The 27,972-nt window shown below is 36.7% G+C and overlaps 1 protein-coding gene across 1 annotated transcript in view; it reads right to left on the bottom strand.

Moving 5' to 3' along the window:
- The window catches only part of LOC135207523 (uncharacterized), a 30,342-nt gene extending 21,514 nt beyond the window's left edge, over positions 1-8,828 (bottom strand). The window contains exons 1-2 of the mRNA XM_064239349.1: positions 7,765-8,828; positions 4,035-4,114 (exon numbers count right to left, since the gene is read on the bottom strand). Coding sequence (XP_064095419.1) covers positions 4,035-4,103 — 69 coding nt within the window. The 5' untranslated portion in view covers positions 4,104-4,114; positions 7,765-8,828. The remainder of the gene's footprint in view (positions 1-4,034; positions 4,115-7,764) is intronic.
- Between the last annotated feature and the right edge of the window lie 19,144 nt (positions 8,829-27,972).

Below are 27,972 nucleotides of genomic sequence, written 5' to 3'. Positions count from 1 at the left end.
CCCTAGATATATTTCTGAAGTGTGCGTGAGATGCCTGGTAGTGCGATAATAATCCTCGCTGTTATTATAAAAGATAAAAAGGAAAGTACTTCACTGCCCTTATCTTGTTTAAGCTTCAAGCCACCTGAAAACGAAGAGCTTAGTGCCTCGGAATATCTATCAAAGAAATTAGTGCCTCAGAATACCGACCAAAGAGCTTAGTGCCTCAGAATATCGACCAAAGAAATTAGTGCCTCAGAATACCGACCAACCAAACAGCAAAGAGTTATCCTGTAGAGAAGTGCCGAGGACACAACCCAGCCGTAAAATCAAAATATAAAAGAGATCCTGCTTGAACGGAGAGTCTGGCTGAGATAGTGAGGACGGAGATAATCCCCTTCTATGAGAAAACTATCTGGAGAGCAGAGAGGTTGTCCGAGGAGATGAGTAGACATTCCCGGTAACAAGTAGGGATTAAATAGAAGAAGAAGAAGAGGAGGAGCTGTCCAAAGAGATTAGATTAATCGGAATGATTAGTCGATTACATTCCCGGTACACGGAGAAATGCAATAGATGGAGAAGAAGAGGCAGAAGAAAGGGAAAGAAGAAGAAGAAGAATAGGACGAAGACGAAGCTGGATAAGAGGCACTGTGACATGGTGTAATGGAGGTTTATAAATAGCTCTCAGTCATCGCGTGATGGCCAATCCTGATTCATTTGCATCCATTGAAGACATTGAGTGAATGCTCTGGCAAGCTTTTTCGTCTCTCGCCTGCCATTTGTTCTCTCGTTTTGCCCTGTGATAAAAGTGGGTTCTCTTATTACCTTCTCTCGTCTTTCTCTTACACCCACCTCCTCTCCCCCTTTTTTATTTTTGTGCTTGCTATAAATATGAACAGGAGGATGTTATTCTTATTTATTAATTTTTTGTACTTAGCGTCAAACGTTCTTTGTTTCTTCATCATCATCGTCTTGTAAGTTTGTGAATTATGTTCAGACAGAATATATTTACATTTCTTTTTCGTCTTCGCATGTATTCAGAGAGAAGGTAACTGTTTCTTTGCGGTATATTCTTGTCTGCCTTCGGAGAACATGCACTTTTACTTAATATTTATCTTATTTTATTATTATTATTTTAGAATAAGGGCACTTCTTTATCCTTGTTCCCTTGGCCTGAAGAGGCCCACTCTTCTCCTTACACGTTCAGAACGAGAACGCTTCCGTATTTATGTTCGTGTTGAAAAGGGAGGTTTCCACTTTCCATCAGTTCCTCATTCATAAAAACAACTTTTTTTTTTCTCTTTCCAATTACCTTTCTTTTCGAGCTCAAGCTGAGACACAAGCCACGCTGTACATAGTTACTCATTTCGCTTCCCTATTACAGACGAACTTCATTAACGTTATAATAAATTTGACGACTAGCATAGCAAGAAACCGTGCCAGTACAAAGCTGGCTTATTGGCCGCGAGTTCGATTCTCGGGCATTCCATTCAGAGGTCAGAGATGTGTATTTCTGGTGACAGAAGTTCACTCTCGACGTGGTTCGGAAGTCACGTAAAGCCGTTGGTCCCGTTGCTGAATAACCACTGGTTCCGTGCAACGTAAAAACACCTTACAAACAAACAACAAACAAGGCTGGCTTAATCTACCTGCTACTACTATAGTAGGTTCACATCAACCGTGCATCTGATGTCTAGGCCAGTCCCTTACGACGCTCATGATTGGCTGGAAATTCTCAGTCTCTCGAGAGAGTTCACATAGGCAGGATGTATGCTCCACCTCTCTTGAGGGATAAGTCTTTCAAAAGTATCCCTCAGGATACTATAGGAATTCGTGGCAGTCATCACCATATACCAATAAAGAATACGGTAATATTTAATTCCCTGCGTGTGTCCTAAAAGGAAAATAGCGAGGATGCTATTTAGTTAGTCTTCATTAAAACACGCATGGCGCAGTCATTTCATTTCCTAATGTTACCATGTTACTTTCCTCGGTAACAGGACAGTAACACCAACGTCTTGGTAACCAGGACGATGCGAATATATATATATATATATATATATATATATATATATATATATATATTATATATATATATATATATATATAATTCTTGTAGGCAACATGGCTTATTAAGCATCCACGTCCACGTAATCAGGACAAAGCAAGAAATTTTCTCCTTTTTCAACCATTGTCACAACAAGAGAAAGCGGCAATTTCATAAAAAAAATAGTTCAAGTAAACACCCTATCTTAAAACATCCACGTCCACATAATGGGGGACACAGTAGAACACTTTCTCCTTTGTTTGTACATAAAAATAGCGCCTGCATTTACGACTTCTAGTTCGGAGAATATCATGACTAGAAATTAGATATATACGAAAAAACGACGAAAGAGAATCCAGGAGAAGGTTCGTCATTCCTGACAGCGCCTCAGTGGCGTGATCGGTATGGTATTGGCCTGCCACCTCGGTGGCAGCGAGTTCGATTCTCGGGCATTCCACTGAGGGGTTAGAGATGTGTATTTCTGGTGATAGAAGTTCACTCTCGACGTGGTTCGGAAGTCACGTACAGCCGTTGGTCCCGTTGTTGAATAACCACTGGTTCCATGCAACGTAAACACACCAAACAAACAAACAAATACAAACGTCATTCCTGGCTTATTTGTCGCCATCCGATCCCCAAATCATTGTCCCCGTCATCCTTCGCAACAGAGCTCGCAAAGACCTCCCGAACAAGCGGGGCCTGTTGTGACCCTTTTGATCGCCGGCCAAGAACGCGGATGCGTGGACAATTGAAGAGGTGCTAGATACCCTTCGCTACACTTGTTCATTGTCATGGCAGCACAAGAACTGTATAGAGTTACGCTTAATTGTCTGTTAGACTCGGGCTGGGCAACTCGAGTTACGGGAAGGTGAAGTTTTGTACGCGACATTTCTAAGAAGTAATTACGAGTTACTATTTTTATCGTCATCATGTTTCTATTCTTAGGGCGTCTTTTCCTTGTGTTGGACCTTCTGTGGTCCGTCAGCGGTCCTCTTTGATGTGTCGGTTATAATTTATAATATACTGGAATAACTAGCGGTTTTGTGACCCTGACTGATTTTTAATTGGTATTTATTTAATTTCTTCAAGGGTGTATAGTTTTCGCATCGTATTCAATGTTATGGGTATCGTGTGGGCAAAAATTCTCTGCCAATTTCTTTGTTGCAGATCTGCCCCTTTTAATTAATTACCAACTGTCCCTCTGCGTGTACTTATGCCGATTTTCGATCTATCTATAGAAAAAAGTATGGTAGAGTTCTCGTTTATTTCGACATAATAATAGTCTTTTACATCGATGTATGTCAAAACAAGTGTAGATGAATTTTTCAAATGTATCTACACTTGTTTAGTAGCCGAAAGAATGATACCTATTATTAGTTGACAAATTTATTTTACTAAGATTTCTAATAAATTCTCATCTAAGCATGGATAGTGGCGGGTCTTAATTCCATGAAAAATGTGAGAAAACGTATATTAGAGAGAGGAGTGTTTCGAAGATATAAGATGTAGATAACTGCATACTTCTCATATTTCGAAATTTATGTATTGCGGGGGGAATATGCTTTAATCATCCACTTTTATGAAATTGCAACGAATATTTCGAGGGTAATGCGATCTGTCAGTGTAGCCAATTTGAAAATTAATAAATAGATAAATAAATAAATAAATACCCTGTGGGTAGTGCCGTCATTGCACGTTATGCGGTGCACTGTAGGTTCTTTGCAGCGTGCCTTCGGCCTCTACCTGCAACCCCTTTCGTTCCTTTTACTCTACCTCTTTTCATATTTTCTTTCTTCCGTCTTAACTTTCTACCCTCTCCTAACAATTGCTTCATAGTGCAACTGCTTTGAGGTTTTCCTCCTGTTACACCTTTCAACCCTTTTACTGTCAGTTTCCGTCTCAGCACTGATTGGCCTCATAGGTCCCAGTGCTTGGCCTTTGGCCTAAATTTCATATTCAATTCAATTTAAATAGATAAATAAACAATGTTCATTTCGGTGTGACTTACCATGCTGAGAACTCCAATGGCGACGACGCCTTTCTGTAGACTGACGCAACATCCACAACAACGCTGCATTTTCGATCCACCTGGAAGAGAGGTCTGGAATTAGGTCTGGCTTATGAATTCTAAGTGAAGATGCTTATACAAGAATCTTTAGAATGACACCATGTGACGTGATGCGTTGTTCGTGCATAAAGAATAAATGTTTTCGAGCGGCCTGGAAGGAAGATCTGGAATCAGTTCTTAAACCAGGAGCGCTTGATCGGTATGTTCTGGAATGCACCTGGAAGGAAGTTCTGGAATTAAACCTAGCGTGTGAATTTCAAGAACGCGAAGAATAACGGATTCTGATGTAATGCGTTACTCGCACATAAATGTTTTTAAGCCGCCTGGAAAGGAAATCTGGAATTAGCTCATACCTGGAGCGGTTAGTTGAAAGTTTTGGAATCCACCAGGGAGTTCTGGAATCAGTTAACCTTATGAATTCTGAGTTGGCAATACTTCATGTATATATCTATGGAATACTTCTCGGACATTGGCTGTATAAATTTGGTATTTACATTTACCGATACATCCTTCCAGTTAAACAAAGGGTAGTTATTTTGAACATTTGGCTTATAGTTATCTAACATTAAAAATCTATGTACATTGCTACTTTTACAATGCGGATATACATTCATCTTGGTGACTATGCTTAAAGTATTAATTATTTTAAATCCATTATCACTTAATACGTAGCTTCCTTTCATTTTACAGTATTTCATCATTAGCTCATACCCAAACTTTTTTTTTAAACTTATAAAAAGTACAAAAGAGAATTGCCTATACTTTATAGCCAATTTTTAAGATCTGGAATTAGCTCATACCAGGAGCGCTCATATTCTTTCAGCACTGCGCTACACTTCTGGACCACCTTCAGGGAAAGGCACGTGCCGTCCTTAGGCCAGTCTAATCTATAAACTCACCAATCAACCTACCGTCCTCCCTCTAGGAAAAAAAGAATAATGTAAACGAGACATTTTCGATATACCGGGAAGGGTCATCTGAAATTAGGCCTATTTAAGGAATTTTCCTAAAGATGGCAGAACATTTAGTTGAGTAATATGTGTTGCTTCTGCATAAAGAGTGAGAGATATCTCTCTTCCTATGAGCTTATCATGCAGCGGAAGAATACATAGAATGAACGTGATGTCATGCGTTACACGCGGGTAACGGAAGAGGAAGCTGGATGTAACAATCTATCAAAAGGTCACAGTAGGTATCAGCTCAATCCACCAAAGTCAGTTTTGTAGGCTGTAGAGGTTTCTCGAGGAAGTGAATCTTCTGTTATTCCTTCGAAACGAAATGCATTCATTATGGAAACATGTAACACGTTGCTAATCTTGGCAGCAACGCGGAAATTCAATAGGCTTAACTTGTAAGTGGGAAGTTGCTTAGAATATTGGTAAAGGGAATGGTATGGAAAATAAATGAAATGATAAGGGGAAATTACAAATAAAAGCTCGATTAGTTAGAAAGGGAAACCGTGATTAAGAAGTTATGTATTATTGATTGAATTGACCATAGAATTTAGGCCAAAGGGCAAGCACTGGGACCAATAAGGTCATTCAACGCTGAAACAGAAATTGACAGTTAAAACTTTTGAAAAGTGTAACAGCAGGGAAACCTCGCAGTTGCACTATGAATTAATTGTTAGGAGAGAGTGGAAAGTAAGATGGAAGAAAGAGAATATGAAAGGAGGTAAAGTAAAAGGAACGAAAGGGTAGCAGCTAGGGCCCGAAGGCAGGCTGCAAAGAGCCTTTAGTGATGCCTACAGTGCACCGCATGAGGTGCGCTGACGGCACTACCTTTATTTTGGGGGCTTTACCCAGGAGTGCAACTTACTCTGATTAAAGTGTATTATTCAATTATTTTGATGGATTATTTTTGGTTTCAGGTTTTGATACCCCGTTGACGGGTAGTGCCGTCAGGAGACCTCATGCGGTGCACTGTAGGCATTACGTTAGGTTCTTTGCAGCGTGCCATCGGTCCCTAGCTGCAACCCCTTTCGTTCCTTTTACTGTACCTCTTTTCATATTCCCTTTCTTCATCTTACTTTCCACCCTCTCCTAACAATTGATGCATTGCGCAACTGCGAGGTTTTCCTCCTGTAACACTTTTCAAACCTTTTACTGTCAATTTTCATTTCAGCGCTGAATGACCTCATAGATCCCAGTGCTAGGGCTTTGGCCTAAATTCTATATTCAACTCAACTCAGGTTTTGATGCAACTTTATGCAATCGCTATTACTGTCGTTATTTGCGTAACGTATATCGATGTAAACGCCTGTATCATTAATGTTTTTATTAGTATTATCATTATAATTGTCAATTATTTTATAATTACAGTATTGCTATTGTTAACGTCCATAATTTCAATTATTATGATGATCTAAAGCTAGCACACCGACAGGGTTTTCTATTTAGCGTAACAGGACGCGCACGCACCTAAATAACAAAGCGCCTCAGTGGCGTGTTCGGTATGGTCTTGGCCTGCCGCCTCGGTGGCCGCGAGTTCGACTCTCGGTCATTCCATCGAGGAGTGAGAGATGTTTATTATTGGTAATAGAGGTTCACTCTCAACGTGGTCCGGAAGTCACGTAAAGCCGTTGGTCCCGTTGCTGAATAACCATTGGTTCCATGCAACGTCAAAACGCCATACACACAAACAAACAACCTAAATAACAAGGACTTTGAGGGCGCATAGGCGTGTATGCGCGTGCGCGTGGGACTTTAACAATGAGCAATAAATGTAGCTCGCTGCAGAGCTTCTCAATCCCAGAAGACCTTTATTCCTCACACCGTTAGACTGTTGAGCTGTCTCTCTGAGGATGTCGAGCAGTTGGAACTTAGTTATAGGGAAGGTGCTTTGCAATACTAACTCTCTTACTGTTCTCCTGGCATTGAAATACATTTTGTAATATTTTTTTTACATCCTACCTATTATGTAATGAATGTAATATTTTTCTAATAAAACCTGAAAAAAATATTTTTATCTATTTATTGATTAACTTCTTTTTTTATATGAAGTGAGATTTCTTGTTTCTTATCTATTTATTAATTTATTTATTTTTTTTATTTTTTTTTATTAAGTGAGATCTCTTGTTTCCATATTTCTCTTTATCATCTCCTACGTCTTCCTAATGAACACCATATTCTTTGGAAGCTTGAATTTCAAATCAGTGGCCCCTTTGGTGGGCTTGTTCCATATATAGATTTTATTTACTGAATAATGATAATAATTGTTTGTACATATGGTATACATACACAAACACACACACACACACACATATATATATATATGTATATTACATATATATAATCTATATATATATGTATATATATGTATATATATATATATATATATATATATATATATATATAATATAAGGCTCTTTTAACAGTTAAAACGTTAGTCTTTAAAAAGGAAGCAGGTGCATTGGTTTTCGTTTCAGTATAATGTTTGTAAAAGGGATGAGATTGCAGCTTCCACACTCATACCCACAAAATATGAGCTAGTCAGCCAACCAATCAATCAGTACACACGTATATAATCACTCATCAAATGTCGTTCTGAAGCAGTTTACACAAGTGCCACATTAATGATGTCACACTGCAAAAATAGACCCATTAAAATGCAGTCACACACAGTTAACCAATCAACGAGACAGTATATCCGCTTGGGATGCTTGCCCTACCTTCCTGAGCCGTGGAATGAAAAAGAAGTCTTGTACGGTGGACGTCCCGCAGTTCGCTTATAACGTCTCTCTTGTCTTCTTTTTCGTCAAACCTGGTGGTTACAGGTGGCGGCAGCACTACAATTCAATCAGCAGCGTTGCCAACCGTGGGGTAATTACCCTATGCGTTGGGTAATTCAGCCTCAAATCTGGGTCCGTAGGGTAACGGGAATGTCACGAAATCTGAGCAAAACGTAGTACACTTTCAAGATGGTTGTCTTGTATCTAATAAAAAGTAACCAATGAACAACAAATTTATTAATATTTAGTATATCTTAAGGCCGGGCGTTGAGTACAATAACAGTGAAAGTAGGGTAATTTCAGTGCCTATGTAGGGTAAGGAGCTCTTAGATGGTTGGCAACACCGCGATCAAGTACCAGTTTTCAGAGCTCAGAGGAAGACTTTTGAAGGCACGATCTATCCTATTATTGGGCTGCTGTGTTTACCTCTCCGTCCTGCGACCACAACTGACGGTATTTGTGCAATTTGAACTTCATAATCGGACGCACCCCGCGAATCACTTCTACTCGTCGCGCGGCCACCTCAGAGACGCGAGGCAAAGCAATCCATCTGGCGGAATCGTACGCAAAGTTTCCCGCGTCCTTCACCGAGCGAGTTGTTCGCGACGCCAGGAACGCTGTTCATTATATTTACTGTTTTGTTTTGAATATATTCACCAAAAACCACTCGAAGAGTCCATGGCGTCAGAGGGGAAAGGCGGAGGAAAACGACGCGCGTCGTCGGAATAATTGAATCAGGTACCGAGATGACGTCTCGAGCTCTAATGAGACGCGAGCGCTGACAGGCTCGAGATGAAAGTCCCACCAGCCCCTGCTTCTTGTGAGTTGTGACAGCCAGACAGACAGATACCTTTGGCCTGTACCCTCCTCTTCCTCTCTCTTTCAGCTCGACCTCGAGGGTGACGTCTAAACGCCGAGGGCAGTAGGTGTTTGTTGGTGCAGCCGACGTGCGCAACGGCTGAGGGGGAGAGACAAGTTTCCGTTGGCGGGGCGAGTGGCAGAATAGTGCCATTATTGCCAGTACCCCGTGTTATCATGGGCACGGAGGGCAGGAGAGGACACTGCAGGACACCTCGATGAAAGGGGACCTTTGTTCTCTCTCTCTCTCTCTCTCTCTCTCTCTCACTCTCTCTCTCAGTTGGTACAAGCGATATAAACAGACATGTCTAGGTGGAAGCATTTAAACAAAGAAATATACACATAAAAACTAGTCTATACATATATATATATAATATATGTATATATATGGTCAGACTTATTTTTCTACATATATTTCTTCATGTTTAAATGCTTCATCTTATACGTGCTTATCTCGCTTACCATTCCTCTCTCTCTCTCTCTCTCTCTCTCTCTCTCTCGCTCTCTCTCTCTTCTCTCTCTATATATATATATATATATATATATATATATATATATATATATATATATATTATATATAAACACGCCCACACTCTACGATTGGAAGGAACAAGTATGAAAGAACATTATTTCTCAGGCGCCCACGAGCAGTCTGAAGGCGGACTCCCCCCACCCCTCCGCGAGTCATTCCCATGAAGGAATCCAGACGCAAACGAAGGCCACGCCGTTATCTGGAATAAAAAACGAGACTCAGCCTCCGAAGGACGTTCGTGATGAAGAACAACGATGAACAACTCCCGGTTATTCTTGTCTAAACAACATAAGCGCTGCGGGGAAGGCTGTTGAGGAAAGTAAGAGTAAAAAAAAAAAAAAACGGGTCCATTAAGATGCAGCATTGAAAAGGAATTCTTGTCAAAACAAACAGTTTTCACATGCCAGATGATGAGTGGGAAATGGAAAGTACTGTAAAGTACTGTGAAGAGAGGCTGCAATGATTTTGGCTTAGAATAAACAAATACTACTACTATTATAGTACTAGTACTATACCAATGTTACTACTATAACTGCTGTTGGTGTTGAGGACGAATAATTTATTTTAGGGAAGTGGAGAAAATACGAATGAAAAACTTAAATGCAACGCTTTTGGCTTAAAATAAACAAATACTACTACTAGTAGTAGTAGTATAATACTATACCAATGCTACTACTGCTACTACTATAACTGCTGCTGCCGGTGAGGGCGTAATTATTTTAGGGAAGTGGGGAATACGAATGCACAATTAAAATACCCATTGCTATTATTACCCTATTATCATTGCTGTTGGTGATCTGGATTTTTTTACTCTTATTATTATTATTATTATTATTATTATTATTATTATTATTATTATTATTATTATTATTATTATTATTCAGAAGATAAACCCCTCTGAATTTGGGGCCAGACATGAAACTCAAGCTTCCGAAGATGGTGTTAATTTGAAAACGTCAAAGATATGAAGAAATACAGAAAGAGCTGATTACTTATTAGGGAAAAGGAGAGAAAAATTAATAAATAAACAGATGAAAATATAAATGAAATAGTAACATACAAGGTGAATTGTTTTAGGGCAGTAATGCATTTTATCATCGCTTGAGCTTTGTAAACGTCTGAAGAAATGAATAAAAAGAAGCAGAGAAAAATCCTTGACTAGAACAATGACACAGAACGAACCCGGAACTGCCTCTTGTCAACAACGACTTTTAATAAATGTTCAAATAAAACCACGGTTGCTTGTTAGATGTCAGGATTACTTTTTTGTTAAATTTAATATTTGTTATGGTGGTGATCATAATGATGAGGATAATGCTATTACTTTGCATGAACTCAGCTACGGATACCTAGACTCAGGCCCATTAGTATGTTAAAGTGCAAATTAAAATATCGTTACCTTATTCTTATCTCGCTTGGCTTGAATAGCCCAGAGATCCATACCAGGCCTCTTAATCCCTTCAACACCTTACCATCACTTACGTGCCGCCATTGTGCAATGTGGCTGGCATAAGCCCGTCCCAGTCTACTACAGTTTACCGTCTTCATAAGCCGAGACGGCATTTTAAATGTTTTATCCGTTGGCTGACTTTGATCGCCGACAGAGTTCTCCCGGGGGGGAAGGGACGAGGGGGAGTGGAGAGAGGAGGAGACCTCGAGCGCTGCCTGCGTTCTGTCAGACACTTCGTCACTTTGACGGGATTTCTGAGAGACGCCGCTGTTGATTTTTCATTAACTTATTCTTTCCTCGAGTGAATCAAGTGCGCTGTTTAATATTGCGTTCCTACAGATGCGTCATGCTAGGGTGCGTCCACATTACAGGAAAACGTGTCGTCAACACCCATTCCCAACTTATCTCTTTCGTATCTCAGTTCAAACATGTTGACAACCAGCCACTGACCATGAGTGGTAAACGAACCTAAGCCGATACTGGATGCTCGTACTAATAAGTCATTAACTTGTCTTCAACATGTTTGTGGTGTTTGTGAGATAATTTGCCGACATGTATTGAAGACAAGAGTTAATTTATGCGGTCGTGTCCTTTATAGGCAAAATGTTTCAGCGAGTTTGCGTTCCTTCCCTCGAATTTCATTGCTTCTTAAAATGATTTTATAAATAGATAAATTCAAAACTAAAACTTGTAATATGCCAAAACCTCTGTAGGAGTATAAATTAAAACTAACTGACTGTGAATTTTATCTCCCCAGTCGAATTTAATGAGTTTAATAACCGCATAATCTTATTTTAAGGATCAGTTGTTCTGATCAGAGCAGATAGGCCTAAATGCAGTCACAAGAGCATGTTTCCTAGGACCTTTTGGCAATGTGCCCGCAGAACTTGCACCAAGTTACATGTTTTTATTTATCTTCTTCTTGAACTGGCACTACAAGGTTCTAGTCACGTACTACGTTCGTTAAGTTGATGTCAAGACAGTTCCAGAGCAAGGGTGGGTGACATCAGTTGTATACTTCAACAATGGATACTTCTGATTATATATATTATATATACACACATTATATATATACGTGAATATATATAATATATATATTGAGAGAGAGAGAGAGAGAGAGAGAGACTAGCTTTTCATCTTCACACTTGCCTTGTCCCCAAAGACCCTTTGCACAAAGGCGTTCCTTTGGGGGGGGGTCTGCAATCCCTTGCTGGCGATACAGAGCAGAAGGGCTAATATTAGTGTCCTTCAGGGTCACGCTCGTGATAAATGAATCTCCCGATTATTCTCTTACGCGTTGGTGGTTGTACGTGAACACCCACTTAACGACTTTGTTGATCTAATGAATTCCTACGACGTCACGGTTTTATTATTATTATTATTATTATTTTGGGGTATGGGCCGGGAAAAGGGGTTGGGGGATGCCGTGGCCTCTTTCGAAAATACATAGCGTATAAATTTATTACGTCATTTGCGGCTTTTATCGATTCTGTGAGGATTTAGTGTGCATTTCTGGAGACTGGTTTCTGTTATGTTTTGTTATTCCTTCATAATGACTTTTGAAACTGTTTCATGATACTGTTAGTTGTTATTTCTTTTCTGTTACATCTCCGTAGTTACAGGTTTTGATAAAGTTTTGTAGAATTCTTCTTTCAAGTTGTACTTTCTATGTCGTGTTAATTGAAACTGTTACAAATCTGGGGTTAGTATCAGTTTTTGGATGTAATTCTGTTAAAATTGTGAAATATTGTATATTTTTTCTAATAAAACATAAAAAAAAGCTTTTGGAAACTTGTTCCGTGAACTTTATTTAAGTCTGTCATTTTTTATTTATTATTCTTATTTTCTCTTGAAATATCTCAAGCTGGCAGTTAGTATAACCCTGTGGAATTATTATTATTATTATTATTATTATTATTATTATTATTATTATTATTATTATTATTATTGAACCAAACAAAAACTTTCAGTTTTCTTCTGAGGGTGGAATAAGAAACCCACAAAATCACTTAGTATAACTTGTTTACTTGTAAGTATCTGCACATTATTTGACTCAACACTCGAGTACTAAGTAATTTAGTGGGTTTCTTTTTCCAATATTATTATTATTATTATTATTATTATTATTATTATTATTATTTATTTTTTAATTTTTTTGGTCTATCACAGTCCTCCAATTCGACTGGGTGGTATTTATAGTGTGGGGTTCCGGGTTGCATCCTGCCTCCTTAGGAGTCCATCCCTTTTCTTACTATGTGCGCCGTTTCTTCTTCTTCTTCTAGGATCACACTCTTCTGCATCAGTCCTGGAGCTACTAAAGCCATTATTATTATTATTATTATTATTATTATTATTATTATTATTATTATTATTATTATTATTATTATTATTATTATTATTATTATGCCACGTTTTCTTTTCCGATGCTGTTTCATCTAATCTTATTTTTTCCCGAAGAGACCTAAACAGTGTCCGGGAATTTTATTTACTTATATATTTTTTTTATAAACGATACCACAGCGATACTTTGAAACTCGCTCTTTCTGTTATCTTTCTCTCGTCCCTCTTGAAGTAACTCAAGCAGTATTAATTAATAAGTAACTGATATCAATATCTGGTTAAAAATCTTTATTTGAAACCCGAAACTCCGTGTCGCCATTGATGTTTAGATGCGATGTTTGTTCAGCTCCTCTTAATCATTGCATGCAATGTATGCTTTCGTCTTCAGTGATTAATAATCGTAAAGTTGTGACAAGATACAAATATACCACGTAATCTTGTTGTGTGCTCTTGTAAGATTATAGATACGAAATGCTATATTACTAAAGTAGATTCACATCAACCGTGCATTTGACGTCTAGACCAGTCCCTTACGACGCTCCTGATTGGCTGTTGATAAGCCAGACAATAGGGCTGGGAACTCAGTCTCTCTCTCGAGAGTTCACATAGCCAGGATGTATGTTCCACCTCTCCTGAGGGATACTTTTGGAAGACGTGTCCCTCAGGAGAGATGGAATACACATCTTGCCAATGTGAACTCTCTCGAGAGGCTGAGAGTTTCCAGCCTTGTGATTGGCTTAACAGAAACGTCGTAAGGGACTGGCCTAGGCATCAGATGCACTGGTGATGTGAATTTGGAAGATTTCAAAGTTAAAAAAGAAACAAGACGCTAAAATAGTAATACACATATTTCATATATTTAGGAACGGTGGTCTTTGGTACTGGTACTTTTTTCATATTTTATCTTCTTTTAGTTACTGTCTTCAAAATAAACAAAATTGTACCTTAAAGTTAATCTTCGTTCCATGATCACCATTTCTTTATACAGGGTGTCCATGAAGTCTCAGTACCATTCTGAGCAATAAATACTTGTAATGGTACTGGGACTTTATGGACACACTATATAATCCCATTTCTTACCTCTTCAAGAAGATTTTACGTCAAAATCGTTGACTTATTTACCTTTAATAAAAAAAACTTTGCTATTTTGATCAGTCGTTCGAGGTATTTTTATACGGTTATAAATTTTCACCATTTATTTTGACATTTTTATTGTCCGGTCTTGCAGATGGTACGAAAAAAATCCAATGTACTCTATTAGAAGCGCGCTCTAACCTCGAAAAAATTAAAAGGTTGTGTCACCCCAGGCTGTTATTATGGCATCCGTGTGACACCTACTTAAGTGGGAACGAAGAAAAGTAAATAGTTAAATAAGCAGGGAGGTCTATACCCCCTGTTTGTTCGTACACTGTACTTCATTTTCATTACTTCCATGAGTTCTTGAGTAGTTTCTCCCTCTTACTCTGCCGTGAAATGACCTGTATTTATTTATCAAAAATCTTCGTCTCGCTGCTTAAATTTCTGAAAGTTAATCTTTAGACTGGTATATTATTATTATTATTATTATTATTATTATTATTATTATTATTATTATTATTATTATTATTATTATTATTATTATTATTGTTTAGGAAAAATTCTCCATCACTAAAGTTTATACAATGTTCACTAGAGTTCACACAATGCTCTAAAGGGTCCACAATAATTACAATGTTAAAAGTTCGTGTATAATTTATAAACACTTTGTAAAAGCTTCCAGACAAGAAATAATGGATGGAAACTAGAAATGAAGAGATACAACACATCCCATTGTGGGAACTTCTTAACATACAAGATATGTGGCGCATGGAATAAACTGCCTCCAGAAGTTGTAAATAGCAACAGTGTGGAAGAGTTTAAAGGAAAGCTAGAAAAACTCGTCAGGACACTGTGAATGCACAGTAAAACCTGCTCCTACAGATAAGTGAGCACACAATGTCTCCTCGGATGGACTAAGAAGTCTTTGAGACATCATAATCCTTGTAACTCCTTGTAAATGCATTTGGACTGAAAATCAATCCAGAGAAGGGTTCGAAAGCTTTTATAAAGTGTTTGTAAATTATACACGAACTTTTAACATTTTTATTATTGTGGGCCCTTTAGAACATTATTATTATTATTATTATTATTATTATTATTATTATTATTATTATTATTATTATTATTATTATTATTATTATTATTATTATTACTAAGAAGGTATTGAAGGTAATAATATATGTAAACACCATATTCATTTGGAAAAAGCATGCAGGGCCTTTGATTTAAAATTCAATCTTCCAAAGAATTTGATGTAACAAGCTACTGTCACTGAAAAGCACTTAGACAATACCACAAATAAATATCTTCCTTGTTTGTTTGTCTTGCATATTCTGCATAGGATACACGTCTGTGTGTAGGATTTGTTAGTCAAGCCTTCCTAATGTATGTATGCATACGTGCCTGTATGTATGTATTTTATGAGCTTATCAAAACAATAGTAAGTTTGCTTTGAGACATAAATTCAGTATATCAAGACAATCTTATACACTATAATCACATCAGTGGAACTTTCATTCCTTGATCTTTCTTGATAATGGAAGAGAATTAATCTCTGGCACGGAATCTGTATATGATGATGTTGGAGGTAGTTTTCATCTATCAATTCTGACATGTTATCTCGGCGATTTGTGCACCTTGGCCTCCCAAGTGCTTTCAGACTATGTGTTTTAAATGTTAGGCTGCTGCAATGCTTTCGTTTGGTCATTTGTAAGGTATACCACCTGCTTGTTCGTTCATGTCACATTATGATAGTTATATATGCTTGTATATATACGTTGAAGTTCTTCGTTGGACGAGTGGGTTACAGAGGAATTTATTTCTGGTGATTAGAAATTCATTTCTCGATATAATGTGGTTCGGATCCCACACTAAGCTTTAGGTCCCGTCGCTATGCAACCAGTTGGTTCCTAGCCACGTGAAAATATCTAATCCTTTTGGCCAGCCCTTGGAGAGCTCATTGGTCTGGTTAAGCTAAGATATACTTAATATTTTTGTATATAGTATACGTATATATATATATATATATATATATATATATATATATATATAGTATGTATATATATATGTATGTTTATATATGATTGGTTTGTACTTATTCTTATTTCCGTATTAACAAAGTAAAAGTATTAGATTATTTTCGTTTATTTATACATGCGATAATATACATTTATATATATATATATATATATATATAATATATATATATATGTGTGTGTGTGTATATACGTAAATAGCCACATGAAAGGTGAAAAAGTAAAGACAGGTACCAAGCGCTTTCGTGTATTGCGTACACTTCTTCGGGGTACAAAGTAAAATAAATAAATAGAAACATAAACAAGAAAATTTCACAGAACAAGATCAAAGCCATTAACAAGCAAATTATCATTACAAATTGTCACTACAAAACAAGTAGGAGTACTTTAAAAGTGCTTAAGCACTGAAACTGCTGTTAGTATAACAGGCTGTTGCTAAAAGGTGACATTGTACTTCCCTACAATTTTATAAACAAGGTAACTATCTAATTTCAAAAGACCTGAACTCAGATTCATAAGATGATCGTTAAAATACTTAATAAAGGCAGATATATACACACTTTGTGTCGTGAGCGAGGCATTAGTTGAGCGAATATGCACAGCCATTTCGAACCAGTTCAACTTTTGAAAGACGAACTGGTCAGCAGATCGTAACCGGTTGATCAAAGCAAACGAGAGAGAGAGAGAGAGAGAGAGAGAGAGAGAGAGAGAGAGAGAGAGAGAGAGAGAGAGAGAGAGAGTGAACCAAACCAAAGAGAAGACAACAAAGAGCTTTTAATGTTGTAACCAGCCTCATTGCCCAGTGGTGATATCAAAAGCTATATGGAGGTGTGATGTGTTCTTGAGAATAAAGGAAGAGAGAGAGAGAGAGTTTCCATGTATAGAAGAAACGTGTATTGGTTGTTTACTTTGTTTAAGTTAAATTCAGTGATTATTTACGTTGTTAAAATATTAAAATATCAATTTCACGCATTTCATAAAATATTGCTGGAATTTTTAATAGAATGAATAAATAATATGTTAAAAAGTTTATCAAACAAATAACCCAATACATAGTTCAGGCATTCTTCTCTGGATTGACAAAGTGGTAGACTAATGTTATTGTATGATGGAAATGTATTCTAAGTTCTGTAACCTGTCGTGAATCATTAGCTATTATTCTACATATATTCTTCAGTCTCTCCTGATAGATATTTATTCTTTCACTTTATTTACAGATTATCTGCAAAGTATATGAGTCTTCTGAGTGTAATCAGGTTGTTGGGAGTAAATTTTGACTAAAAATATGCATTGTATTGCTGCAATATATTCATGAGGTTATCTTGCTCATCTTTTGGTGTCATTCGTCAGAATTATTATATGATCTTGTGATTTATGTTTATAAAATTGAAACGTGATCGCATCTAATGTCATATCTGTCGATTGTCAAAAATGGTTTTCAGTGTTTTTGTAAGACGAATCATCTGACAGTGGTTTCAGGGGCCTCCATAGATTGTTGCAATTGTAGCTGACCTAGAAATTTGATGTATTTATTAACTAAATCGTTTCCTGCTTTTGTAGTTAACTAAGAGAGTTGTTGCAGTTTTAGATAACCAACATATTTGCTATATTTGCAATTAAATGAAAAAAATCTGGAGCTGTTGTTAACTGTGATAGTTTTTAAAGTGACACTTGGTAATATTTTGTTGAAATTGAAACTAGCCAAAAAAAAAAAAAATAATAATAATGCTGCTATTGTAGTTAACGTTAGACCTACTTTCAACAAAACTTTGAATTTCTTGTGAAGTGGAAAAATAATTTTTTTTTTCATAAATAAGTATAACCCTCAGCTATCTGCATTTTTGTTGTCACTGTAGAGAGATAACTAAGGAGTTAAACATAGATGTATACCTTATCAGAGACGATTATGAATAGGCCTAATGTTTGGTAACAAGGTATAACTGCCGATAACATACGTTACGTCTAAACTCACTCTCTCTCTCTCTCTCTCTCTCTCTTCACGATGCCATAAACCAAAAAGGGGATCACTCATGAGTAATGAGACCCGCTGGCACATTCATTCACTCCCTTCCCTCATTAATTTGAACCCTGCGCCGACTGCGCTTTGCCGTTTAAAAGCGCATGTCGGATAAACCCGCTGCGCCTCCCTCCAGGGAGCGCGATTCGATGCAGTGACAGAGACAGTGGCTGTTTGTTCTGTTGGTGTGGGGGGACTAGTCTTACTTATGTTCTCTTTCTTATGTTCTGTTTGTTTCAGTGGCATTGTCTTTGAATCTTTGAGATGCATATACGTTTAATAACTTAGTAAATGAAGAAATGAATAAAGGATAAATAAATATATATAAATAAAAACATAAGTAAATATAGATTTATAAATAAAGGAGTAGATAAATAAATAAAGTAAGTGAATGAATAAGTAAATGAATTGTTAAATAAGTCAAGGAATAGATAGATAAAGTAGGTGAATAAATAAATTATTGGAATATAAGTCAAAGAATAGATAAATAAAGTAGGTGAATAAATAAATAAATAAATTATTGAAAAAGTCAAGGAATAGATAGATAAAGTAGGTGAATAAATAAATAAGTAAATAAATAAATAAATAAATAAAGGAGTAGATAAATAAGTAAAAGTGTATATAAATAAATAAAGTATTCGAAATAAATAAATTTGAATAGATAATAAGTGGGTGAAATAATAAATAAGTAAATAAATATAAATAAATAAATAAAGTAGGATAAATAAGTAAAAGTGTATATAAATAAATAAAGTATTCGAATAAATAAATAGATAAATAAGTAAAGGAGTAGATAAATGAAGTAGGTGAATCTATAAATGAATAAATAAATAAGTCAAGGAGTAGATTAATTAGAGAAATAAATAACTAAATAGATAAATAATGGAGTAAATAAATAAATAAATAAGTAAAGGAATAGATAAATAGTTAAAGTAGGCGAATAAATGAATGAATAATGGAGCAAATAAGTAAAGGCGTAGATGAATAAAAGAATAAATAAAAAGGTAGATAAATGAATAGATAAATAAATGAAGGAGTATATGAATAAATAAATAACCAGTAGAATAGTCAGGGTTAGTTTTTTGGGGGTACTTTATATATTGTTTGTTTTTTATATAAATAGCTAAACGTGAATATTTGATCGTGCATTTGCTAAAGAAATTTAGTAATTACGATCAATTGATTAATTTATTAATTTGATTATACAAGTCCATTACTTGGAGATTAAATGGCGAGGAATAAAAAAGGACTCGTGAGTACTAGAGGAGTTCGAAGACCTAGGCCTACTTGGATAAGGCAAGACGGTAGGCATATTCCCCAACTGTGGCCGAGTACCGGACCTTCCGTATCTTAAAAACTAACCATAGAATATTCTTGAAAACAATGTTATCATGTTTCCACACCCAAAATTTCAGTTTGGCACTCTGACCTAACCTAATCCAACCTAAGCTAGCTAACCTAGAGCGCCTCAGTGGCGTGATCGGTATGGTCTTGACCTACCACCTCGGTAGCCGCGAGTTCGATTCTCGGGCATTCCACTGAGGGGTGTTAGAGACGTGTATTTCTGGTGATAGAAGTTCACTCTCGACGCGGTTCGGAAGTCACGTAAAGCTGTTGGTCCCGTTGCTGAATAACCACTGGTTCCATGCAACGTAAAAACACCATACACACAAACAACCTAAGCTAACCTAGGGGCATTGCAAAAAACCGGGGATTGTGCAATACCAGTATACATCTCGGGAACTTGCAGAAAGACACTGGAGAAGTGGAAAATTGTGGAGGATAATGCACAGGAAAGACATAAGTGTTGGAATTTCACAGTGGCTCTTTGTGTTGCCCGGTATTTGATGATGAAATATTCAATTATCCCCAATTAATGACGAGAGTAAGTCTGATCTCGAAACTAAATAGGTTCTTTATATAGACCTATTGCACCCACCCCCAACAAAAATATATATATACAGTGATTTACTGAATAACTGTTCGATATTATCTTGATAAAACAACAGATTGGCAATCAAATATGTTATTCGAATCAACATGCAGTGTGAGCGTTATGCTCTTTTCCTGCCTGAAGAGGAGCATGGCGCTTCAAAATTATATATGGACTGTTTAAATATTTTCGGTATCCGATCTGTGGCTTTTTTCAAGTTTCAGGATTCGATACTTTAACATCAGGCCCCATATTTTCCTTCAGGATTGTAAAGAGTATAGTCAGTAGGGGATAGTCCTTTGCAACGTCCCTTCGGCCCCTAGCAGCAACCCCTTTGTTTCCACTTACTCTAACTCCGTTTATATTACCTTAATTCCATCTTCCTTTCCATCCTCTCCTAACAATTGCCTCATAGTGCAACTGCGAGGTTTTCCTCCTGTTACACCTTTCAAACCTATCAACTCTTAATTTCCTTTTCAGCGCTGAATGACCTCATAGTTCCTAGCGATTGACCTTTACTTTATATGCTATTTTAAACGAAAGATGAACCATGATTTAAAAAAAATAAAAGGGTGAGAAATTTCACCATTCAACATCGCTATCAGATCTGTGACGTCACGGAACAGCGGCTAACCAACGGTAACTGGTATCAGGAAGGTGTGTCGTCTCTTCCTTGGGCTGATAATAATTGGCTCTTGCCAAGTGCTCGTTCCAATCACTTAGCTGAACACCAGGATATTCCTGATGTGGTATTGATAGACTAAAGGTTTATATCGACATGCAAACATACGCATAGATAGGTGTTTAGGTGTTTGCATATATAATATATATATATATATATTTGTTGTTTCTGGATTTTTGTTAAGTTAGCATTAAGTTTTGTTTTAGTTTTTATAATTTGTAAATTAATGTTCATAGTAATTCTATTGTGATTTGTAATATTTTTTTTTAATGATTTTTGTGTTCATTTTACCGATTGAAGATGCACTGAGCTAATGTGAGATACGTTTCTTGATTAAGCCGTGATGGGTTCTACGGACCATGTTGTTTGCTGATATATATTTATATGTGTGTATCATATATATATATATATATATATATTATATATATATATAATATATATTAACAATAAATGAGAATTAAGATAAGATATGGATGGAAATTTTAAGTATATATATATATATATATTAAATTAATTAGATTATGAAAATAGCAAGTAGATAAATTTAGGGGTAAACTAATTACAGTGATGATGAGGATAATAATAGACGGTAATAACTGTGATCCCTCCTAATAGTACTACTAATAAAAACAATGATGCTGACATTGGAGTCACTAAATTTTAACCAACTCAAAATTAACCCAGTACATTTCAAACCTAGTCACAGGATTTGAAACACATGGGTGCATTAATTCTTCATCTATCACATCTCGGTAAAAAGGCAGTACTACTTATTATATATATATATATATATATATATATATATATATATATATATATATATATATATAATATATATATTATATATATATGTGTGTGTGTGTGTGTGTGTGTGTGTGTGTGTATGTATAATGCAAGAAACATCATATATATATATAAAATTCTAAACATTTATCTATGCGCATATGTTTGTATATTTATATATACCTACTAACATTTATATACATGTATATACGTATATAAATAGGTATATATATGCATACACATATATGTAAATATATATATAAGCCAAATGAATCTGATTAACAGAGGCTATCCTCCGGGGATTCCGAAGGCAGTCTTTGGTCCCTGGTGCTTTCCACAGAAACCCAGATGCCCAAACTGACTAATGGGTATTGCAATGTCAGATTTCCTCTTCTTCCTTTATCGTTTTTGGTGAAGGAGTGTGGTCCCATCACTTCCGCTTTCTATATCTACAGATATTTCAGTCAACCATTTTCTATGTCTTCAGATATTTCAGTCCACCGTTTTCTATATCTTCAGATATCTCGGTGCACTGTAGGTATGTCTTTGCAGCGTGCCACCGGCCCCTAGCTACAACTCCTTCTGTTACTTTTACTGTACCTCCTTTCAAATTCTCTTTCTTCCATCTTTCTTTCCACCCTCTCTTATTAATTGATTCATAGCGCAATTGCTTTGAGGTTTTTTTCCTGTTTCACCTATCAAAGCTTTTACTGTCAATTTCCGAGCTTGGCAGAGTCGCCTGTATGCCCATGGGTATATTGGCATTCAGTGTGGTGCCAAGAAATCTGCACGCCTTCGTCACTTTGTGCAAGCTATGAAACAATAAGTAGTCCTGCCTTTTTACCGAAATGTGATAGATGAAGAATTAATGCACCCATGTGTTTCAAATTCTGCGACTAGGTTTGAAGGGTACGGGGTTCATTTTGAGTTGGTTAAATTTAGTGACTCCAATGTCAGCATCATTGTTTTTATTAGTGGTTAATATTAGGAGGGACATCACAGTTATTACCGCTTATGATTATTATTATTATTATTATTATTATTATTATTATTATTATTATTATTATCAAAATAAAGTCATCATTACTGTAATTATTGTAGGTACCACGAATTTATCTACTTCTTTTCTCTTTCCATAATTAAATTAATTTATTATATAATATATATATATTTAAAATTTTCCATCCTTATTTTATATTGATTCTCACTTCTTGGTAATATATATCAATTTCTTTTTTATTATTTGGGAAATATTGCCACACAAACTAATATACCCTGTCGTAGAATTAAACAGCCTCTCACGGAACACTTAACGAACTCTATCTCTCTCTCTCTCTCAACGATTTGAGGCAAGATAAAGAACATGTTCTGTCTTTTAGTTGTATCTTTATGTGTGAAGGATTATACGCAGCGAAGATTAAAAAAAAAAATTAGTGGGCGTTCCTTTTTATTTATTCTTTTTCTAAAGGTTGAAACAGAGTGACCTTAGTGTTGTGGCTGCTTCAATGGCGTCCCCCACCCCTTACCCCCCTCTCCTTGAGTCCCTCCCTTCGGGCTCCCCCACCCCCCTTAAAAACTCCTTCTTGACAAACGGCAGCAGGAGAAACCACCAACATGGAGTGCTTAGACACACACAAGACGCCCCCCCCCCCCCCCCACACAAGGTTATCCTCGACCCGATGTGCCCTTGAGGGCCACCTTTGTGCTTAGTGCCTCATTGTGTTGTGGAGAGGAGAGAGAGAGAGAGAGGAGAGAGAGAGAGAGAGAGAGACTAAAGGTTTACATGGGGCGACGGATAACGCGAGGGAGAAGTGTCGTCATAGAATCGATTTATTAACAGATAGGGTGCTTTTGCCTAGACAGACAGGGAGAGAGAGAGAGAGAGAGAGAGAGAGAGAGAGAGAGAGAGAGAGAGAGAGAGAGAGAGAGAGGCTTTCATGGGCGAAGGAAGACGCGATTGATGATTGTCGTCAGAGAAGCGATTAATTAATAGAACGACTGCTTTGAAGAGCACGACTTGACCAACACGACTCCTCTAATTCATGTATCTTGTCGCCGCTTCCTAATTACCATGACTGCGCTCTCAAGGTCGACGAATGGTCTGGTTAGGTGATGGATGGCTGTTTTGCGCTCTATTTTTAATATATATATTTTTTTTATTTACGTCAAGACGAAAATGGAAAGTTATGTTAGACTGTAAAATGTTTAAGTATAAACTTCGAAAGATGCATATGTTCGTACTTGTCAGGTTTTCAGACTGGCTTGTTAGCTCAAGATGTTAAAGTGGATGTATCTTTCTTCAGTGAATGTTTACACGTCATATTTTCAACAACTTATTATCCAAATAGTTTTATATTTTTATTGCTTCTATCAGATGGTTCTAGTACGTGGTACCTTACAGAGGAGAGTTTAAAGCTGTATTATAAGTACTTAAAGATATGCTTTAATTTAATAATAAAAAGCTTAATTGTTCGCAAGTCTTCCGGTAGCCGGAAAGATGGGGGCGATTTAGTCATTATATTTCCGATCTAGCAGACTCCCTAGACCTTTATCTACCTGACAAAATTGACTTCGGTGATGGAGTCCCTCTCTCAGTAATGTTACTTACCATATGTATTTCAAACCATTAGGCGCATTTTAATTTAAAAAAAAACTATTATACTTTCCCATTGCCCTTCTGAACTGTTACTGCGTGCTACTTGTTTTCCAGAGCAGTAACTTCCATACCTTAATGTCGTACCACAGACCAGTAGTGTCAGAATCACATACCAGAGGGTTTCACTCCCTTTTGCCGCTGTTAAACTGGCCCAGTCATGCTGGCATTTATTTTCAGTAATGATTTCCGTAAGCTAAGAGATATTATAATGGTGTCTTGAAATGCAACACTCATTTCACGCATTTACTCCAATGTGGTTTTTGGGTCCTACTCAAACCCGTGGCTGCTTACACCACGTCGACACGGTATCTTTTAAGTTTTAGGAACGCCTGGAGTTTTGCAAGTATATAAACAATGTTATTAAAAATATATGAACGCACAGTAACCTGTCTGTCAAGAATAGTAACCGAGTAGTTTTAAGGGTAGTACCCCGGCCGTGGTGGTAAGGTTTCAGTTTTTTGTGGTTACACCCTTTTCATTTTAATTCCGTCGTCTGTTTACTTCGTTCTCGTTGATCAAGTTTGTGATCTTTTTAGTTCGTTTCTTGGAAAAGTGTGTATCTTGTGGATAATACTCATTAATAATGAATATAAAGATTATATTTATACTGTCGTTAGTGTGGTTTTCTTCTTCAACCTAGCGATCAGTAGTAGAAAACTGCGATGGTAAACTGAATCAAATCTAGCTCTGACGCTTCTACTCATACATTCTACCAGACAGTCGACCTTTTACTTCTGAAATTAGTGTCATAGGACATTTGCAATGCAATTTTCACCTGTAGAGATTATACAAGTACGTGTCCTTACAAATTAACTAGATCTCTGTGTCATGGTATACAGAGGAAGTCACAGAATTCCACCTTCTGAAGGTGAATAATTATCTGAAGGATTGGAAACCGATTTTGACATTTCCTTTGTGTAAAACATTCTCTGAGAGTGTGAATTTACAATATTTGTGTCCTTGAATATTAAATTTTTGGTGTTATTTGCTCTATGGCGACATGAAAATATCTAACGGTAATGGCATATCCAGGTTATCGAGCAATATACCGACCGAAATCGTTGTCCTCCGTAGAGGGGGTAGCGCCGTCAGTGCACCTCACTCTGTGCACTGTAGGCGTTACTTAAGGTTCTTTGCAGCGTCCCTTCGGCCCCTAGCTGCGTCCCCTTTCATTCCTTTTACCGTGCATCTCTTCATATTACTTTCCACCATCTCCAAACAATTGTTTCATGGTGCAGTTGCTAAGTTTTTTTTCTGTTACACCTTTCAAACCCTTTACTCTCACTTTTCCGTTCGGCATTGAATGACCTCATAGGTCTCCCAGCGTTTGGCCTTTGGCCTAAACTTTATATCCCCTTCCTTTATCGTTGTCAACAGACAAATGTTATGCTGTCAAAGAATGATTTTATTGATCCCCTGAGATGCGGAAGGAGCCATTTCACCCGACTATAAAAAATTCCTCCACTCCTGAAAGCGCTCGTCTGTTGTGAGCGGTGAAATGATTGCCGCTTCCAACCAGCCATAATTTATCTCATCGCTCAGTTTGATGTGTGACAGCGTGACAGACGGACGTGCAATTACCCGTTCCCTGCTTCGGAATTTCCTCGGAGAGGAAGACTGAGAGAAAATTAGGATAATTAAAAAAAATAGTTTCACGATCAAGTCAGCTCTTTCAGGCAGGACCGTAAAATGCTCTAGTTTTTTTATGTCTAAATTTATAATTGCTTTGGAATATGATCTTTGGACTTGGCTTTCGTAAATACAGTAAATATATTTTCATAGAGAGAGAGAGAGAGAGAGAGAGAGAGAGAGAGAGAGAGAGAGAGAGAGAGAAAGAGGAAAGAGAGAGAGAGCGAATTACTTACATAAATTAACACATACTTAAGTTAAAACTCTGTCCACTGCATGATGAGGGAGTGGGGGGGGGGAGCGGATAGAGCTGAGAGGAGGAGAGGAGAGAGAGAGAGGAGAATGAGAGAGAGAATTATTTATATAAATTAACCCATAGTTGAGTTAAAACTTTGTCAACTGGAGAGAGAGAGAGAGAGAGAGAGAGAGAGAGAGAGAGAGAGAGAGAGAGAGAGAGAGAGAGAGAGAGAGAGAGAGATTATTTGCGTAGGTGAGTTTCCACTTTATAAATTGTATTAACGTTCCTCGCAAAAATTAAAAGACTAAAATTACATTTTAGAGGGGAAATTAAACAAAAGACCACTATAATACAGACATCCTGCGCTCAGAAATATTAGATCAATCAAGTTTCAAATATATATAAAATCAGTTTTATCCTATTGTATAAGATTATGCTAGCTTTATGCCAGCACGGTTTTTTTTTTTTTTTTTTTTTTTTTTTTTTTTTTTTTTTTTTTTTTTTTTTTTTTTTTTTGTAGACCAGCTCGTAAATAGTCTCTCAAAGTATCCATATTTAGATGCTATTACAAACACACGCACATTTCTTCATTCTGCCACAGCGTTATTTTTGTTCTCACCTATGTTGAGTCACGCGGAAGTATTCAAGTCAACTTTCTTAGTAACTTGAAAAATTCTTTTTCCCGAGAAGCGATTCCTCGGTAGACAGTCTTCATTCTTTCAAGGGGCGGATCTGTTGCTTCCTTTGGGATTAAACGTCCAACGTCCTTCTTCATTCGTTTCCTTTTGACTTTTCTGTAAAAGGAAACTTCTGGGAGGGCTGCAAATTGGTATGTTGGTCATCCACCTTCCAATCATCAAACATACCAAATTGCAGCCCTCTAGCCTCAGCGGTTTTTTTTTTCATTTTATTTAAAGATTATTAAGAAAAACAGATGCGACAAAAGAAGAAACGCCTTTGTGAAAAATAAACTATCTTACGACAGGTGGTTGTTAAGAAACTTATATAAGGCCAAAATTGAAAATGTATTTAGTAAAAAGTATATTGATTTTGTTTTCTAATTTTTTTCTAATCCATAATATTTGTAAATACTGTAGGTATATAATTTCTAATGTTTTGGTAATATCCTACTTATTATGTAAATAAAATGTAATATTTTCTAATAAAAGATACAAAATGTTAAAGTTAGCAACCATTACTTCTCTTAAGTCGACGTAAATTGGCATAGGTGGGAATGCCCGTACCGATTTAGTCACACCCCGCTCATCCCCCTTAAAGAAAAATAAAGTAAAATAGCATGAATTTTTCGACAAAACACTAAAAGTAGGAATACAGCGCATCGGAGAGACGTTTCAAACATTTGATCTTTGCCTAGTTTGAATTTTTAAACATTAAATTTACCTTACATTGTTGTCCTCATTCCAGGATGTTTGTTCAGAATACGAAATCTAGAAAGGAGGTAATGGATTTCGTTGCTTATTTCACAGGATAATCTATCAAAAGTCCTGTTACCTGTAAGGAAAATTCCAAAACAGGATCTCATGTCTTACATGATATGCGATTTTTTTTTAGTAGGATAACTTAATAAAGAGTGTTGCCATCTGTAAGAAAGAACCAAGACGTCATCCCTTAACTAATATCTGCACTTTTGTTTTTGTTAGATTAAAGTGGCCTTATGCCGACACAGGCTCTTGCTCGTCTGTGCAGCCCGTAACAAGATAACATGAAACATGCAAGGCCACCCGTTACTTACCTTCAAAATTACTATATATTGATCATAACTGCCAGAATCCATTGACCAAATATGGAAAATAAAAAAAAATCTATAAAAAAATGCTAAAACGATTCTGAGTTGTGATTATGAACGTTGCTCGTTTATGAAGACTTCCCAGAAACTCAGGGAAGCGTCAGCGTAGA

This window comes from Macrobrachium nipponense, chromosome 11, assembly GCF_015104395.2.
Source record: "Macrobrachium nipponense isolate FS-2020 chromosome 11, ASM1510439v2, whole genome shotgun sequence".
Taxonomy (NCBI): domain Eukaryota; kingdom Metazoa; phylum Arthropoda; class Malacostraca; order Decapoda; family Palaemonidae; genus Macrobrachium; species Macrobrachium nipponense.
The sequence above is the reverse complement of the archived record's forward strand: the minus strand, read 5'-3'. Positions and strand labels throughout refer to the sequence as shown.